Source organism: Eurytemora carolleeae, unplaced genomic scaffold, assembly GCF_000591075.1.
Source record: "Eurytemora carolleeae unplaced genomic scaffold, Eaff_2.0 scaffold23, whole genome shotgun sequence".
NCBI classification, from domain to species: domain Eukaryota; kingdom Metazoa; phylum Arthropoda; class Copepoda; order Calanoida; family Temoridae; genus Eurytemora; species Eurytemora carolleeae.
The window spans coordinates 232,331-246,995 of record NW_019396045.1 but is presented as its reverse complement, the minus strand read 5'-3'; the positions used below and the strand labels follow the sequence as shown (position 1 = coordinate 246,995).

The window sequence follows — 14,665 nt, the reverse complement described above, 5'->3', positions numbered from 1 at the left end:
TTTAAAAATGCTCATTTCATGTTTTTTTTATTAAAGGCGTAGCAAGGGAACGGGGCCAAAACATATTCGTAAAAATATTTTTTTATTTCAATATATCATGCTTATTTTAAGATTTAGGTCTGCCAGAATGTTTGGCCGTGAAAAAAATGGTTATCACAGATAGATTCACCAATCAAGATTAGTCCGATATGGTTCAGGTTCTTAAAAGTAAACTGTCAGGCGAACTGTTTGATATACAACAGTGTCCTGAAAATGAAGAAGAAATTCGGCTAAGGAAAACCTTAGAAACTTAGATTTTAATTTACAATATCTTTTAGGAAGAATGCTCAAATTTCATTTAAAGGAGATCCTAGAAATTCAAAATCATTATTAAACACCCCCTCTTTTTTATTTTACAAGGCTTTCAGGGCACTTCGCGACCATCCCTAATTTAACATTTTTTTCTTTATTTACAACATACATTGTAAAACTTAAACAAAAGGTCGCGGATTTTATTTTAAAAATTCGTGGATTTTCAAATTTAATGAAAATCGCATTTTGTTTGAAGCTATTTTTTGATATTTAGATCCTCCTTAAACCTTCCCTGGGGTCATGTGAGGTCCCACACAAAATTTGGGCCCGACCGGTTCGGCCGTTTTGACGTTTATTGGATACAATTAAAAAGACAAGTATTTAAATCTATGCTTTGAGGGCGCTTCGCGCCCATCTTCTGTTACAATTTTCATTCCCAAAAAAATAAAACTCTCAGTCATAGAGGACGATGCTATCTCATTTGGACTACTGCCGTTTGAACTATTGTTCATTTGAACTATTGTTCATTTCAACTACTGCACGTGGGACCACGTGAGTAGTTTAAATGAACAATAGTTCAAACGAGTAAATATATTGCTCATTTGAACTATTTTTTAGTTCATTTGAACTATTAAAATATTATTAATGAAATAAACAAAAATAAACGTACCATAGTTCAAACGGCAGTAGTTCAAATGAGAAGACACTCCATAAAGAATGGTATGGTCCGACAATTAGAAATGATCATTTCCTTGCATTTTGACAAATTTAATCCTAGAAGGGAATGTTCAGTACTATTGAATTTCTAGGCACCCCTTCGATAAAAATGGCGCACTCTCCGGATCAATCCATAATCAAAAATTATTATTTTCTTCGATCAAATGGGAGGTGTTCACCGTTCAGTATAATTGGATTTCTAGACGACCCTTTCAATAAAAATGGCGTTTTTTGATTCACACTTTCTTCCTACGAATAATATATTTGTAAATATATTATATTATCTATAATAATATTATAATTGAAACTAAAGATACAATAAATAAATGGTTGCATTTTGTCCTTGAAATACAAAAAAATATTATGATACATTCACAGTTCAAGAAAATCGTAATTTGACAAATCCTGTGTGTCAAGAACGTAAGGTAGAAGGGTTGGAACCCAGCTGTTCCCTTCATCTAATAAGAATCTCGGGCCTCCCTCGGCCCGACTCGGATTTATTATTCAAAAATATCGAATCTCGGTTATTTCTGCGAAATGAAATTCAACCCCTTGTGACGTTAAAAGACAAAATAATGTATATTTCCTTAACATAAACTATTTGACAGTTAAAACTAGTCGTTTTTTCGAGCGTGAGTTGAAATATTGATAAGATGTAGTGTAGAATATAGATTTACTGTTCAAACAGAAGGTAAAAAAATCTAGGTTTTTCGAACAAACGAAAGGAAGGAGGAAGTAAAGGATAGTTAACAAAAGGGAGATGCGCATGAGGAAAGAAAGAAGGAAAGGATAGTGTTAAACAGAAGGAAGATATGTAATGAGGAAAGAAGGAGGGAAAGGATTGTGTCAAACGGAAGGAAGCCGTGCAATAAGAAAGGATAGGGTTAAGCGGAAGGAAGATGTGCTATGAGGAAAGAAGGAAGGAAAGAATAGTGTTAAACGGAAGGCAGATGTACAATGAGGAAAGAAGGAAGGAAAGGATAGTGTTAAACGTAAGGCAGATGTACAATGAGGAAAGAAGGAAGAAAAGAATAGTGTTAAACGGAAGTTAGATGTACTATGAGGAAAGAAGGAAGGAAAGGATAGGGTTAAACGGAAGGAAGATGTACAATGAGGAAAGAAGGAAGGAAAGGATAGTGTTAAACGGAAGGTAGATGTACAAGGAGGAAAGAAGGAAGGAAAGGTATATGTTCAAAAAGGAAAGGTATATGTTCAAAAAGGAAAGAAGGAAGGAAAGGATAGGGTTAAGCGGAAGGAAGATGTGGAATGAGGAAATAAGGAAGGAAAGGTTACTTATAAACGGAAGGTAGATTTGCAATGAGGAAAGAATGAAGGAAAGGATAGGGTTAAACGGAAGGTAGATGTACAAGGAGGAAAGAAGGAAGGAAAGGATAGGGTTAAACGGAAGGAAGATGTACAATGAGGAAAGAAGGAAGGAAAGGATAGTGTTAAACGGAAGGAAGATGTGCAATGTGGAAAGAAGGAAGGGAAAGATATTGTTAAACTTAAGGTGGATGTGGATTAAAGGGTAGTAAACGGAAGTTAGATGTGCAATGAGGAAAGGTTAGTGTTAAACGGAAGGTAGATGTGCAATGTGGAAAGAAGGAAGGGAAAGATATTGTTAAACTTAAGGTGGACGTGGATTGTGCAATGAGGAAACAAGGAAGGGAAAGATATTGTTAAACTTAAGGTGGATGTGGATTGTGCAATGAGGAAACACGGAAGGGAAAGATATTGTTAAATCTAAGGTGGATGTGGATTGTGCAGTGAGGAAACAAGGAAGGGTTTATAATTTATATGAACAATATTATTATACCCAGACCCACAAAAAATGAAACTTCAAAGGCCAGATCCGACTGGACACATTTTATTCAAATCTATATCTTCTGTTGTAGAACAGTTATCTTATCCATAATATTATCCGATCACTTTTAGACATTTCTGATAAAAACACAAAGGAATTTAGTCTTTGCCACAAACTCTTATTTTCTAATAACTATATCTTTAAAACCTAATGTCATAGACCTTAGATATTTCAAACTAAGAATTCTGTGAAATCAAATAATCTTGAAATATCAAATTAAGCACTTTGATTTCATGCGCACTATTTCACATTCGAGTCAAATGGACTTTTTAGGGAAATAAAATTTTTTTATAGGATGGAAGAACCCTTTGTTGTGAAGGAGAAGGAACCCAGTCTTACTCTGCCGGAGATACATCTGCCTGAACCTGATCTAGAGGAGGCGGAGGCGGAGGGGCCGGAGGAATGGGAGGCGGACGGCGATGGAGGAACCCGTCGTGTTAAACTCATCCGCAGCCATGCTATCCGGGACTCCGTCTCACCTCCGCCACCAGGACGGGTTTCCCCACATTCTCCGCCGAGGTTCAATTCGGCGGGTGAGGGGGGCGGAAGTGGTAGCGATCTTAGATCAATAGGTGATTTTTATAATTTTATGAATTCTTGTATTTATATTTTTTTTCATTCTCTTCTATAGTTTCAGGTAGCGATGGGGTATGTGAGGGTGGATTGGCAGAACTAGGGGACTCTGGTGAGTTCTTAAAAAACTAGTTTACATCTTTTAAATCCCAGACTTGAATAATTGCTAGAATACAACCTAATAATAATACAACCTACACCCCTTAGAATTCATAGAAACCTAGTCTACAATTTATTTTACAAAGAAAGTTAGAGCACTTACTTAGAAAACCTATATTTTTTAGCACATTATCAAAATTTAGAAATTTTAGAGTCCAAAAATACCATAAAATTAGAAAATGAGACCTCACTTACGATCCTGTGTACATTACACCAGACTTCTCTAACCTTCTTCATAAAATTATTATCTTTACAGGAGAGCTTTGTGAAACAGCTCTTTAAGCTATCAAAGCTCTCCTGCTGGAGTACTTTTACATACATTTAATATTCTAATGTTTTGTTAATCACTGTTATGATTTATTATCACTGCAGAAAAATATATGATTTGATTAGAATATACAATGTATATACTGTATCTAGTATCTGAGAGTGGAAGGTTGGATACAGATACTCCAGATGAGAACTTGTACACAGATAGTACAGGGATAGATCTTACTCAGTTCATCATCTCAACCCTCAACAAGAACACTAAGGACAGGATGCTCATGCTCAAACTAGAGACGGTAATCTATTATTATTATCATTATTATAATTATTATTATTATTATTATTTTTATTATTATTATTTTTATTATTATTATTATTATTATTATTATTATGATTATGATTATGATTATGATTATGATTATGATTATGATTATGATTATGATTATGATTATGATTATGATTATGATTATGATTATGAGTATGATTATGAGTATGATTGATTATGTTTTTTTAACTATAATTATTATTGTAATTGTTATTATTTTTAGCACTGTTATTATTAATGTTCAGGATATGACAGCTCTTGTCAAGGATCCTAAAAAAGGACATCAAAAATTTCCCCAAATGTCGTCTTACCACAGAATGCTTGTTCACAGGTTTGCTTACCTTTAAATTGTTCAAATCAAATTAATTAAGACTTAATTGATAATTTATTTATTAATTATATTAACAGTTACATTAATTTAATTTTTAAGTAAAACTTTATAGGAATCCTCATGATTAGTGATGACGCATATTTTATTCATAAATGTAATTTTCATGTTATGTATTATTGCCCCAGTCACTTTGTAATAACTTCATTATCACTACTTTTAAATAAGTCGTAAGTTCCTTGATTCATTAATGTATTTTTATCTTAACATTCATTTTGTCGTAAACTTTTTTCGTTATTTTTCATTTATTTATTCACTTATTTATGTTTTAAGAGTTGCCGCGTATTTCGGATTAGATCACAACGTGGACCAGACCGGAAACTGTGTAATAGTAAATAAAACGAAGACGACAAGACTCCCGGATATGAAATTTAGAGATCATGTTCCAGAGGATGCTGTTCTCTCAACTTCAGAACCAAGAAGGTATGATCCTGATTCTATCATTGTTCTGGTTCCACGTCCCGATCCTGAGTGATCATAATCAAGAATAAGATCAAGATCCTTATCCTGATCCCGAAACTGTTGATGAACCTACCCCCGATCATACGCTTTATTTTGATCTTGATCCTAACTCAATATTCACTGCACCTGAGACCTATCCTTATCATTGTCTAAATTTTCTTCTGTTATTCTTACTTTTCGACAATCTCATAGACACTGTCGTCGAAAAATTTAGTGGCCCTCCATTCAAAAAAAGAGGTGGATGTCCGATTCACAATAGTACCCTAAATTCAATTAAACACTTTTTGGGTCGAAAATGCCAATATCTTAAACATTATTTATCCGATTCAGGTTTCAAGGGTACCGTTGTTAATCGGTAATTGCCAACTTTGCATGGAGGGCATGGGTACTGAAATAGGGTAAGGTAGTCATACGATTTGGAATCCTGTACCATACCTACGTCACAACGCCCGTATCCGCTCACTGCGCTCTCCTCTGCTCCGTTCATAGGTATTGGAATATGACGTCAGAGGGTACCCCGTACCGTATCGACCTTTCATTCGTGCGCAAGCTTCGTTGCGATATCTTATTGACTATCTTGATGGAGGGTCACTTTAAATTACGCTGACAGTCCCTTTTATCAAACGTAGCTTTAAAGTGTATAGTTGTGAAATGGACTTGCCCCTTCATCAATGGAGGTTTTCTGAAAGTACGTTCACAGCCACTTTAATAACAACGTAATTTTGATTCTTTTTCAGATTGATCTTAAAGCGTGAAAGTTGCAGCTGTGACAGTGGTGACAGACACAGCGACAACAGCAGTAGAAGGAGTAAAAGCATAGGTTATAGAAAATAGGAAACCTTGGAAAATCTAAAATATTCAAAAGAAATGAGGTTTTTGTCACAAATTCGGATTTTCTAATCTATATCTTTGAAACCTGATGTCGTAGACCTTTAATATTTCAAACTTTAAATTCTGCTTTAGTTTGAAATATCAAAGGTTTACACCGTCAAGTTGCAAAGCTAGAAAAATTATAAAATTTGAAATTGTGGCAAAGACTCCAGTCATCTTAGTGACTTTAATATGTCACTAATAGCAAAATCTCTGGAACCCCCACTCCACCTGTGTTAAGGTTCGTCTCGGGTTAAAGTGATATATATTATTTTGTAGAAGAACGTGAGGAGGATTATGAACGGGCAAAGCGACGAATATTCAATGACTCGTCCCGGGACCATTATGTTCAATCTTATAAATATTCTGTTAATCTAGGTAACATACAGTGGGACACATAAAACGGGAATAGGAAGACGATATGTTAACAATCTTAAAGGGAGTGTTCGCGAAAAATGAAAGGGGGTATAGGCTCAATGCGATAAGAAAGCGCTTTTGATCGCTACTAATTTTACTTCTATCTGTTGCGTCTATAAGGAGAAAATTGTTAAAAACGACTCACACTGAAGAACGTAGTGTTTATTCAAATTTGGAAAGATGCAACATTCAACTCGTATCGTAAAAAAATCTATTTAATTCCCAACAAATCATTCAGATATTACAAACAATAGTCATCGATTATTTTTCGACGCATTCGTAAATAGTTGATATTTCATAATATTTTGTATTTTTCGTGATCTGAGAGTTACATTTTTTCCTGTTTCGAGGATTTTTGATAATGAAGACGACATTTTCATATTTTCCAGGCATGTTCGAAAATCCAGCGCCAGCGAAAATTAATCTAAAATAAACAAAATCAAAAATATTATGAAATATTAACTATGTATGAATGCGTCGAAAAATAACCGATGACTATTGTTTGTAATATCTGAATGATTTGTTGGGAATTAAATAGATTTTTTACGATCCGAGTTGAATGTTGCATCTTTCCGAATTTGTATGGGCGCTACGTTCTTGGGTATGAAACGTCTTTAACAATTTTCTCCTTACAGACGCAACTGATAGAAGTAAGATTAGTAGCGATCAAAAGCGCTTTTTTATCGCATTAAGCCTATACCCCCTTTCATTTTTCGCGAACACTCCCTTTAAGTGTAATTGATGTTGTTATGCTATAAGTAGTTTTAATAGTACTACTATAGCTTGAAATTAACTTTTAAATTGAAACGGGTTTGTGTGCACAATTTCTGTGATTCATGTTCACTGTTCATTGGACTTTTTGAAATCATAACTTGAGTCTAACAGTTGTCTTTCAATAACACAGTTTGGTGAGTTCCTTTACATATTTTTCAATTCCACCTCGTTAAAAGAAAAGAAAATTCAGATTTTTTTATCAAATTTGTGTTTTTATAGCTTTAAAGTTAGACTTGGAACCCAAAGAGTAAATTGTTTTCTTTTGAAAAAAAAATGAACGAAAAGCCAAATTTGAATTTTTTTCTTGTAAAAAGTTAATAAAACAATTTTAGATTAATCACTTTAGTGTTGTTTAGCTCCATGAATACTTTATCTTCATCTCTTGTTTTTTTTAACAAATTCATTATTTCATGTTTTCTTTTATTTAAGGAAGTACCAAAGGTGCCATACAAGCTCGATCTTTCGATATCCGGGACTCAATTCGAGATTCATCGGACAGACCTCAGGAACTTAGTCTAGTCAATTTACAACCCTTTTTCATTGATTAAATAGAGATTATTTAGTTGGAGGTTTTTTAGAATTAAATTGTCTTCGGTTTTTTTAACTGAACTTTTTGTGAACTTAAATCATTTTTTGTTAAAAGTCTTCAAGCATTTTTTTTATTTCAAATTAAAAAAATTTTGGTCAGGCCTCATAAAATTAGTCTAGTCAATTACAACCATTTGTCTTAAATACATGTAGTTCATATGTATGATTATATGTATAATCGAAAAAAAATTCAAAAATGCCATGACAAACTTTTTATCCACGATATTGAATGTCGCCTTAGAAGGTCGATTAAGCTTAACGACTGTTAATGGACAAGTAATTATTATTTTACGTTTCAATCTGTATACACCCCCCCCCCCCTTTATATTAAGACTAGATTTATAATCCTTTATATTCAGGTCTCTAAATCCTTTAGTTTTGGTGGATACCCTGCTGCACAGCATCTAGAACCTTCTAGATCTGGATACAAGGTTAGTTTATACCTGAGCTGAAAACTTTAGAATGGGATATCCTTAATTCCGATCGGTCAATTAATCTGGAGATTAATAACATGAGGAGAACAAGCATTATTTAATCTTGAGATTAATAAAAAGAGTGGATCAAGCCTTAATCCCGATATCCACCATTCAAAAGTTCCCAGCTCTGGATAGTCTCTAGTTTGGATACAAGGTTTTATATGGCTATCCAACCCCATTCTTCTCTTTCTTGTGTAAGTTGAAAACTTAATATTTTTACTAAAAACATTTTATTCTAGGCGACTCCGCCCACTTTAAGCAAAGGCCAGGTTGTTTGGGCAGTCAGGTAACACCCTAATAAATACTAGCTGAAGGGCCCGGCGTTGCCTGTGGAAAAAAATATCTAATTTTTTTAGCCCATAACACCCCAGGCTACCCATGAGTGTCCACAAAAAATGTCAACCCATTCAGTCCAGCCGTTTGGCCGGCCAGAGGGAACATATATATGAATGTCTTGTTTTATTATATAGATTAACTTAATCATGCATATGCTGTACAACTACACAGTACAGTTCTGTGTACACTATACAGTACTGTTTACATTGACTTCAAATTATGGCAATTAGTTAAATAAGGTCTTTTTAGGTTCCAGCTCCATTATATTTTAAAAAGAAGAAAGATTTTTATTTGCCAAGAAACTGTCTTGTTGACAATATATGAAAAGAAATGTTGTGTATATTGTTCCAGGGGTGGGTGGGGTAATAATTTTGATGATTTTGAGGAAATGAAGAAATGAAAAATTGGAAATCAAAAGACAACTTTTTTCTCTTTTTTGGTACTTTTTACTCAAAAATGCATTGATTTTCTCTTAAAAATAATTTATTTCCCACCAATTCAGCAAATAAAATCCTTTTAAAAAATCATAAAAATTATTTTAAAGAGGGGGGGGGGGGAGAAAAGTGTATTGAATAATTGATATATATTTTAGTGATCTGTGCACTGTACCGAAGGGATCTGTTCTAATAAACCCTGATACTGGTACACCGTACCTTAACAGGAATATAACTCAAACAATCAATCAATTAAGAGATCAATGTTATCAATCAATGTAAACAATTAATCAACTAGTCAGCTTGATGATTTATACAACTAGGGGTCGGGGTCAACCCATATTTACGCATTTTATCCATAGATAAAGATAGATTGCGCATAAGACGACATTTTTCATCTTGAAAGATATAAATGTACAGAGATGTTTTAAAGATATTCCTATTATATAGATTAACTAGGTCGGTTATGAACATTGGCTGTTCTTATGTCATTGAGTACTTGTGGTCTACATGATTTCTGTAGAGAGAAATTTAAGTTAGTTTAGTCCTTCTCATGTCCTTCTTCAGTTCTCGTCAATATGATATATTGCCCAGGGAAATATTGTTGCTCAAATAGTTCCATTCCCGGAGTTATTTTACACTCTATAATGAAATCCATTAAACACCAAACCACCCCGCTTATCATTGAAGTACACTTTGAACCCTAGAAGTATGAGTTCGCGGACTGAACAATTCTTGGTGATTTTGCGTACATAAGCTATCTATGTTTATTCATTTATCTATGATTTTATCTGTGAACAGTCTTAAAACAAACACAGTATGCTTGAGTGATCTGTAACCCAGTGATGGATCTGTGTATGCATTTGATCCTGGCAATCCTCCACGTTTCCCTGGATCCGAGGATCCCTCCTCCTCCCCTCATCATCTACACCATGAGCTGGCCAAGCTGAACCTGGAGGGAGAGAAGATGGTTTATCAGCAGAGTTGGATGATTTCTCCCCGCTCCTCTGCTCCGTATATACTAGTCAATCCTGTATCCACGCTACCCCAGTACCTACCCTACCTGTATCCTTCTTTTCAGGTTCATCAATAATTATAACGGGGATTGACTGATTCAGAACGGTACCCTGCAAACATTTGTTCTTTCAAGAGGGAAGGAGATATTCCTGATTTTCGAGCTTAAACATGATTATTTTCAATTTTCAATGTTGGTTCTGTTGTGTATCAATCATGTCTAAAGGAATTACATCTTTGCCATAAACTCAAATTTTCTAATCCCTATATCTTTTCAACTTGATTGCGTAAACCTTTGATACTTTTAAATCAGATTGTTTGTTCTAACAGAATTGATAATTTGTCTATTAGGTATATGACATTGGGTTGAAAGACTCAATTCCTTTATAGCAAACATCTACTAATAATACATTCATTGTTAAAAATTGGAAAAATCGGATAAAAACAATTTTCCAATATTTGAATTGTCAGACTCCTCTCCTCGGATAATGGGGGTTATATATAGAAACATTCAATGAACAGGATCCCCGGTTCAAACTTCAATTTTTATGGGTTGTCTATTAAATTATGATAAGAATAATAATAATAATAAATAATAATGATAATAATTTGATCAGGAGAATCCTGGATCAGATCTCAACCTAGCTCAGCATAATCTACAGTCTTCTCATCTAGCTGGACCTGGAGTACTAGGTCCTGGACCCTCTCAACCCCCTCCGCATCCAACCCAACCTATTCCTGTGATGAACCCGAACCAGGTTCTGGGAGGCGTGGTTCAATCCTCTCTGCCCGGACTGGGCGGAGCAGGACCGCCCCCTTTACCTCTCAGCAACCACATTCCACAGAACGGTCTGGTCCAGGCCGTACAACAGGTTTTTAGATTTTTAAAATTTTTTTAATGATTTTCCGTTTTTTTTTTAATTTCCCCAGCACTGTCCTATAATTGCATTTTTCCAAATGGTTTTGGAGTGCTTGAATTTTTAAGGTAACCCAACACAAAGATGCGCAATCCAAGAATAAAATAAAATACAGGGTGTCCCACTAAATATGACAGTGACGAGATGACTTGAAAGTCGTCGTTAATCTTTGATAATTAGCTAAGGATCAATTATTTATCAAGAAATTACTGGACTTAGAAACGCTTCTGGAGGGACACCACATACAATTTTTTAAATCAATTTGTTTTTTGACATAAATTAACGATATTGACGTCGCGTCGTTTCTCAAAAAGGGTTTCCATTTTCTTCAGGATCAATTTGGATGCGTTAAGGCCTTACGGAATCTTTCTTGAAGAATTTAACAACGGCAAAACCATTAAAAACTTTTGGGAATTGATGAGGGAACCTATTTTAACTAGATTAAAAATAAGTATACCCTAGATGCTTCAAAGAGCTAGGGGTGACATGCTGAAAAAAGCTTCATTAAAGGTTCCGCAAGGCCTTTTTGCGACCAAATCCGGGAGAAATTGGAAACCCTACTATTTACTAACTTCTTGTACAGTGTTTATTGTCATCCTTGTTTCTTTGATCAAGGATTCAAAGTCATGACATGGTGAATAGTTAATGGGTCACAACTCAATTTTCTGTTGACAATTTCTTTAAATCATCTTATTTTGTGTAGGGTCAGTATCAGTATCCAGGTGGTCAACTAGTCAGTTCCCCTCCTGTAGGACAGAAACCATTCCTCTTCTCTATACATAGATCCCCTCAACATTCAGTAGTAATATTCCTTCAACATTGTCCTGCAGTACTATCCAGGTATATATTCATCTATACATAGATCCTTTCAATATTCAGTAGTAATATTCCTTCAACATTGTCCTGCAGTACTATCCAGGTATATATATATTCATCTAAACATAGATCCCCTCAATATTCCTCTATACATAGATCCCCTCAATATTCCTCTATACATAGATCCCCTCAATATTCCTCTATACATAGATCCCCTCAATATTCCTCTATACATAGATCCCCTCAATATTCCTATATACATAGATCCCTTCAATATTCCTCTATACATAGATCCCTGCAACACCTGGAAAACTTCTTGATTTATGAAAGATAGGAAACGTAAGATTAAAATTGAATACACTTTTTGTTAAGTACAAATTATGTTAGGTTGCAACTGGTAGGAATGTTAGATCCCTTTTTGTCTGGTCGTGGACAAATTCAATACCTGGATCCATCCAGTCAATGGACGGATATACAATCCCTAGCTCCTGATACTCTTCTTACTAATAGGTGAGAAAAATTAACTGGATAAATTGAAGTGGGAGAGAGAGAGAAGAGAGAGATATCTAGTATATGAGAGTTTAGCGAGAGAAACAGGGTTTAGGACACTTTAGCGAGAGAGACATTGTTTAGCAGAGTTTAGCTTAGAGAGACAGGGTTTAGGAGACTTAAGCGAGCGAATGGAATTAGGAAAGTTTAGAGAGAGACAGGGTTTAGGAGAGTTTTAATAGAAAGAGAGAGAGAGAGAGACGGTGTTTAGGAGAGTTTAACGAGATAAACAGGGTTTAGGAGAGTTTAGAGAGAGACGGGGTTTAGGAGAGTTTAGAGAGAGACAGGGTTTAAGAGAGTTTAGAGAGATACAGGGTATAGGAGAGTTTGAATAGAGAGAGAGGGAAAGACGGTGATTAAGAGAGTTTAGCGAGTGAAACAGGGTTTAGGAGAGATTAGCGAGAGAGACAGGGTTTAGGTGAGTTTAACTAGAGAGACAGGTTTTATAAGAGTTTAGCGAGAGAGTTGAGTTTAGGAGAGATGAAAGAAGGAAAGAGAGATAGATATACAGATTATGAGAGTGTATGGAGAGAGATATAGATTATGAGAGTTTTGGGAGAGAGATACAGACTTTGGAGGGAGATAGAGTGTATTATTATTATTATTATTATTAGAAATTAATAGGTTAATAATTTAAAGAAGGAAAATAATAAAGATGAGATAAAGTTTAAAAGAACCAAGTTTGTGTCACAAACTCAAATTTTCGAATCCTTATATATTTGCAACCCAATGTCGTAGGCCTTAGATATTTCATAAAATGAATTTAGTTTGATAAAATAATCTTAGTTTGAAATATCAAGGTTTACACCACTAGGCTCCAAAGATTATAAGGATTAGAAAATTTGAGTTTGAGATAAAAATTTGAGTTCCTTTATATTTACAGTTTGTTTGGATGTGAAAAGTAAGATTGTTGAGGTAGAAAGAAGGTTCTAAAGTTAGTTTTAGAGAACTGGTACAGTAAAGAGATTAAATTTCTCTAAAAGATCGAAAGAAAAGGTTAAAAAGAAGTTCAGAGAGAAATCAAGGACTACTTATTTATAACAACCCACTGTCCGGCGATGAAAGTAGTAAATGAAGAAAATAAGGTTTTGTTTGTTTAGATATCCGATACAGATAGTTTTCGACTCCGAGGATCTAGCTTCCCAGACAATATCATCCCTCAAGAAAGCAGGATTTCTTATGGAACCTCAAGACTAATCTTAGCTCAGCTCAGATCAAGACTAATTCAAGATCATCTCAGAATAAATCCAAGCTTAGATTAATTAAAAATCAGATTAGGATTAATTTCAGATAGAAGATCAAAACCTTTTGTGTTAATAATCAATCACAAGTCATCCGATTCTTTTTCTTCGTCCGAAGGATAAAATTAATTTCTCTCGGAGTTTTCGAAACCCAGCAATGATAACTAAAATTGAGTGATCAAGTTGCATATCGAGGTCAAGCGTTGTTGATTAGCGCACACAAAAGTTTTGACCTAAGGACTAATCTGAGATCAACTAAGATTAAAATAATCTCAGCTTAGATCATGACAAGTATTAAGTGGATCCCAAACTCCTTGGCCAGATCTCTCATTAGAAAATCTAATCTCTTGAACGGAAATGCATTGGGCAGCTCTATAAATAATGATGATTTCCACCCTCTAAGCCTAGCCTGGCTCTACGGAGCTAGTTTTATCAATATAGACATAGTTTTCTTGAGCTAATCCATAGATTTACGAGCTAACAATCTAGAATTTAATCCCAGTGATAAATTTACATAAACTTCCCTCTCCCAAAAAAACCGTTAACCTAAATAAACCCAAAAATATCTGTAAAAGAATGTTAATTAATAATTAAATTATATTCATATTTCTAAACCGGTTTAGGTAAAACAGAAATTGTACAAAAATCCTGTTACTATTTTCAACGAAAATTACATTAGAAAACTTAATGGGTCGATTTTTTTGATGAGGAACCGAGTTCTTGCCACAAACTCAGATTGTTGTAGACCTTTGATGCAGGGGTGTATAAAATTCCAATTTTTTATTCTTCCCACCCCTTAAATTTTTTGGGGGGATTTCCTTCCCCAAATTCGATAACTAAAAAAACATCGTTTTTAAATATCTATATTGCAGTGCATAATAATCCCTAAAATGATGCATTTTAAAAAGCATAAAGGGCGCCGCTGGCAATATTTTTTTATACTTTGGATAATGGTATGGTGGCAATAGCAAATAATGTCGGGATTGATTATTTGTCAGTCCAAGAGTATATTGTTTCTTGAAACATTTCCCATCATTTTTCTTGGGGGGAGAATTTGTGAAATTTTTAAGTATGTTTGACTATTTGAAAAAATTATTGATCATTCTTTTACCAAATTTTTACCACGTTTATAACTATTGGGGAAAGAATTTACGAAAAACTCTCTGATTTTAGATAACATTTTGAGG

At 34.4% G+C, this 14,665-nt stretch overlaps 1 protein-coding gene across 1 annotated transcript; it reads left to right on the top strand.

Moving 5' to 3' along the window:
• Positions 1 to 3,149: 3,149 nt before the first annotated feature.
• Positions 3,150 to 14,263, top strand: LOC111702062 (cAMP-regulated phosphoprotein 21). The gene is made up of 16 exons (XM_023473621.1): positions 3,150 to 3,444; positions 3,504 to 3,557; positions 4,025 to 4,167; positions 4,442 to 4,527; positions 4,858 to 5,007; positions 5,784 to 5,866; positions 6,196 to 6,294; positions 7,537 to 7,613; positions 8,055 to 8,126; positions 8,411 to 8,457; positions 9,100 to 9,168; positions 9,785 to 10,022; positions 10,573 to 10,827; positions 11,576 to 11,712; positions 12,076 to 12,198; positions 13,338 to 14,263. The coding sequence occupies exons 1-16, from the start codon at positions 3,168 to 3,170 to the stop codon at positions 13,432 to 13,434; spliced, it is 2,007 nt and encodes a 668-aa protein (XP_023329389.1). The 5' UTR covers positions 3,150 to 3,167; the 3' UTR covers positions 13,435 to 14,263.
• The last annotated feature ends 402 nt before the right edge of the window (positions 14,264 to 14,665 follow it).